The following is a 4,623-nucleotide window of genomic DNA, read 5'->3' as shown; positions in this document are numbered from 1 at the left end:
AAGCTGCAATAGAACCCATTGTTTGAAAAGGTTTTTTGAAATCATTGCTTTTATTTTCTGTAATGTTGAAAAGGTTTTTTGTTTAAAAAAAACTAAAAACTGAAAGCAAAAAATGATGCCAATTAAATATTGGATCGTTCGATCCTGATGAAGGTCTTGTTTACTTCACCTTAAGAAAATAATATTAAAAAATATTTTCAGTTTAGTAAAATTTATTTTATTTCAGTAAAAGTCAGTAACTTTAAAGAATAAATATAATAGAGAATTAGTAAAAATATTTCAGTTTAGAAAAATTAATTTCAGTTCAGTAAAAATAATTTAAGTTCATCGAAACTTATTTGCCTTTTGCACAAGTTTTAGGAAGTGAATTAATCTGCAATAATAAGATGATTGGCTTTGGTTGGTTAATAATGGAATGAGAAAAATTAAATAAAGTAAAAAAAGAAGTAAATATAGGTGAAATGAGACCGCCAAATACTGTCTGCTTAGCTCTCTATTATGCTGACTTATTCAAAGTAACAAAAACTATCCAAGTATACTCCAAATTCCTTTCGTTGTCATTTGCTGTAACTTTTTATGATACCTTTCACGGAGTACAATTCTAATGCTATCGTTATCATCATCTAGGAGTTACTAATTAATGCTACAATATTCTATATATACTTAGCACATAGATTAATAGATATTCATTCATTGATCTAGCCAAAGTTGGGTGACAATGGATTCTCATAAACTCCTCCTTTCTTGTTTTTTGCTATTTTCCTACTTCATTTGTGTTGCTCATGGGATTGATACCATTAGCACCCACCACAAAAACGTCATGTGTATTGAGAAAGAGAGAGAAGCTTTGTTGAAATTCAAAGAGGGTATTCAAGTCGATCGTTGTGGGCTGCTGTCTTCTTGGGGGATTAATGATGACAACAACAGAAATTGTTGTCAATGGCGTGGCATCCGTTGTAGCAACCAAACTGGCCACATAATCAAGCTTGACCTTCATGGGGTTGATATTTTTTATTTAGAGGATCATTGTTTGCAAGGTAAAGTGAGTTCTTCCCTTGTTGATTTGAAGCATTTGAGTTACTTGGATCTCAGCTTTAACTATTTCGACCAACCCATCCCTAGTTTTCTTGGTTCCCTTCTGAGTTTGAAATACCTTAACCTATCCAGTGCTGGATTCAGTGGAGAAATTCCACACCAGCTCGGAAATCTATCCTCCTTGATTTCTCTTGATCTTAAAAATTTCTTTCAAATAGATAGCATCGACGACCTTATTGTCAAAAACTTGTCTTGGCTCTCACATCTAAAATTGTTAAGATACATCGACATGAGTGGTATCGATCTTGAAAGAGCCATAGACTGGCTAAGAATCGTGAACGACCTCCCATTCTTAAGAGTTCTTCAGTTGGAGTACTGTAACCTTCCCTCTAGAGTTCCATGGCCACTTTCATACAAAAACTCCACTACCACTCTTTCATATCTTAGTCTTGCTGGAAATGATTTGAATGATTTATCAATATTCCAATGGCTTTTTAATTTGAGTGGAATGGACACTCACCTTGCACATGTTGATCTCAGTCACAATCAACTTGAGGGTCCTTTTCCAAGCGCATTTGGGAAGATGCATAATCTTTCATATCTAAATCTCTCTGGTAATCAACTAGAAGGTCGCCTTCCTGAAGCACTTGGAAATATGCATAATCTTTCATATCTAGATCTCTCTGGTAATCAACTAGAAGATCCCCTTCCTGAAGCACTTGGAAATATGCATGCTCTTTCGCATCTAGACCTTTCCAACAATAAATTGCAAGGTTCAATTCCAGACACAATTTCAAACATACAATCACTCCAATATCTCGACCTCTCATTAAATAAGCTCTCACAGTTTCCTAAAATAGGCAATCTGTGTAGCTTACAAGTACTCCACTTGGAAAAAGCCAACATCACCGATGAGCTTCCCAACATAATCCAAACACTAACAGGATGCGCAAACAAGTCCTTACTGGATTTATGTCTAAGTGATAATCAAATCTGGGGTCCAATTCCAGACACGATTGGCACATTTTCATTATTACAAGTGTTGCGTCTTGATCATAACTATTTGAATGGAACCATCGGTCGTCGTTTGGGGCAACTATCAATGCTCGAGACCTTGGATCTTTCTTCCAACTCTCTACATGGTACTCTCTGTAGCAGCCATTTCTCAAACCTGTCAAGATCATCGGTGTTAGACCTTTCAAATAATCCAGCACTGGTGCTCGATATTGAAGATGATTGGGTTCCTCCATTCCAGCTGGATACTATATCATTAAGTTCTTGCAGATTGGGACCAATCTTTCCAAACTGGCTTGTGAGCCAAAATACTTATTCCCATCTTGATATTTCTGCTGCTGGAATTTCAGACAGCATTCCGGATTTTTTTACATTGCCTTCAAAGCTCACTTATCTTAGTATGTCTAATAATATGATGTATGGAACACTTCCATATTTTGATGTACCAACCACAGATTCTATGCTTACCATAGATATGAGTTTTAACAATTTTGAAGGTGCAATACCACCATTTCCAGTAAACCTTACCTCATTATACTTGAATAACAACAGGTTTTCCGACCCCGTCCTCTTATTGTGTCCTAGAGGTGAAGTACGGCTATCCAATCTTGATCTCTCAAATAATTTGTTGTTCGGGAAACTTCCAGATTGTTGGATGAATTTCGAACAATTATCCATTCTCCATTTAGAGAATAATAACTTTTCTGGTGGTATACCACCTTCCATTAGTTATTTGGAGCGATTGGAGTCGTTGCACTTGCGCAACAATAGTTTTTCGGGAGAACTTCCAAGATCATTAGAGGATTTCACATCCCTAGTTTTTCTTGATCTTGCTCATAATTCATTTACTGGACGTATATTGCCAGGTATTGGTACTAATCACGAAAGTCTCAGTTTTCTAAGCCTTGGAAACAATAATTTTGTTGGAGAAATACCTTTGAGCCTTTGTCAATTGCCCTTTCTTCAAATCTTGGATCTCGCTGTCAATGAAATTTCTGGAACCATTCCAAATTGCATTGGTAATCTTACAGCAATGCAAAGTACAACAGATATGCTTCCACAATTGCAATATAATGGCATTGGCTCTAATTACGTGATCGCTATTGCATACACTGATGCTGCGACGATTATGTGGAAACAAACGGAAAGGAGCTTTGGGAAGTTTATAGGACTAGTCAAGCTTATTGATCTTTCAAACAATAAGTTGGAAGGAGAAATTCCCAGAGAAATTTCAGCTCTGCATGGTCTCGTCTCCTTAAACTTATCAAGAAACAGTTTGGTTGGAAGCATCACACCGGAAATTGGACAATTGACAGCTTTAGAAGTTCTTGGTTTGTCAAACAACCACCTCTCTGGTGAAATCCCTGCAAGCATCACTGCTTTGAGTTCTCTCAGCAACTTGGATTTGTCAAACAACCACTTCTTTGGAGAAATTCCGAAGGGCACTCAACTTCAAGGTTTCAATGCTTCAGTATATGCTGGAAATCCTCAACTTTGTGGAGCTCCTCTCTCGAATTGCTCTTGGGATCAACCACACCACAACTCGACGAGGGGTGATAATACTACTCCCCACGATGACACTGATGATGACAAGATGTTTATTGTGGGGTTGTACGTAAGTGTGGTGCTCGGATTTATCATAGGATTTTGGGGAGTTTATGGAACATTGGTGGTCAAAAGATCTTGGAGACGTGCCTTTTTTCAGTTCTTTGATGACATGAAAGATAGGCTCTATGTCATGGTTTCATCCAGTAAGTTCTTAATCAATTTTTTGTTGATCTTGACAGAATGTTATTGACTGTATTTACGATATATCTAATAAGATTGCATTGAATGTGACATATTACAAATATGCAGCAGGCTGAGGTTCAGTGCTAGAGGAATCGACTTATCTAGTACCAGTTTGAGATGCTCTTAGCATTGCTAGGAAGTTTCAATGAACTGAGGGTCTGGATGGAGGAAAGCCCTCCGGATGTTAGTCGACATATCCTTACTGAATTCATCTTAATAAAATCTATCCTGTTTTTCTGTTACCAAAAAAAGAAAAAGGTTCAACTCACCTTAGCTTGCTAAAGAATGTAATGTATCTGTAATGTAATATAATCGATGTGATTCTTACAATATTTTGCAATCAAAATTAAATTCTGAGTAAATTTATCAGCAAAATATTGTAAATTTTCTCAGACTTGTTCAACTTGAGTGGGATCAACGCTCATCTTAGCTTGTGCAGTCGATCTCTCTCATAACTCATCTTGATCTTTCTAACAATCAACTTGCTGATCCTATTCCTACTGCTATTAGGAATATACGTTACCTTTCATATCTTTCAAGTTGGGTCTGAGTATAGTCGGGTACAAATCGAATTCGGGTCAAGTCAAATCGAGTTTATATGAAATCGGATCCGAATTTTTTCAACTTTAGTTGGATCAAAATGAATTTATTAGACTTTGGATCAGATCATTTTGGATTCGATAAGATCTAGGTTCCAATCAATTCAATTTCGGTTAAAATTTGGGTAGGCTTACTTCAATTATTAGCTCATTTTCGATTAGAATTATTTTAGTTTCGATTATT

At 36.4% G+C, this 4,623-nt stretch overlaps 1 protein-coding gene across 1 annotated transcript; it reads left to right on the top strand.

Annotated features, from left to right (window-relative positions):
• Positions 1–652: 652 nt before the first annotated feature.
• On the top strand, positions 653–4,184 carry LOC110718129 (LRR receptor-like serine/threonine-protein kinase GSO1). The gene is made up of 2 exons (XM_021896927.1): positions 653–3,800; positions 3,907–4,184. Exons 1-2 carry the CDS (start codon positions 719–721, stop codon positions 3,912–3,914), a joined length of 3,090 nt encoding a protein of 1,029 aa, XP_021752619.1. The 5' UTR covers positions 653–718; the 3' UTR covers positions 3,915–4,184.
• The last annotated feature ends 439 nt before the right edge of the window (positions 4,185–4,623 follow it).

This window comes from Chenopodium quinoa, unplaced genomic scaffold, assembly GCF_001683475.1.
Source record: "Chenopodium quinoa cultivar QQ74 unplaced genomic scaffold, ASM168347v1, whole genome shotgun sequence".
Classification (NCBI taxonomy): domain Eukaryota; kingdom Viridiplantae; phylum Streptophyta; class Magnoliopsida; order Caryophyllales; family Amaranthaceae; genus Chenopodium; species Chenopodium quinoa.
This window is presented reverse-complemented; position numbering and strand designations above follow the sequence as displayed.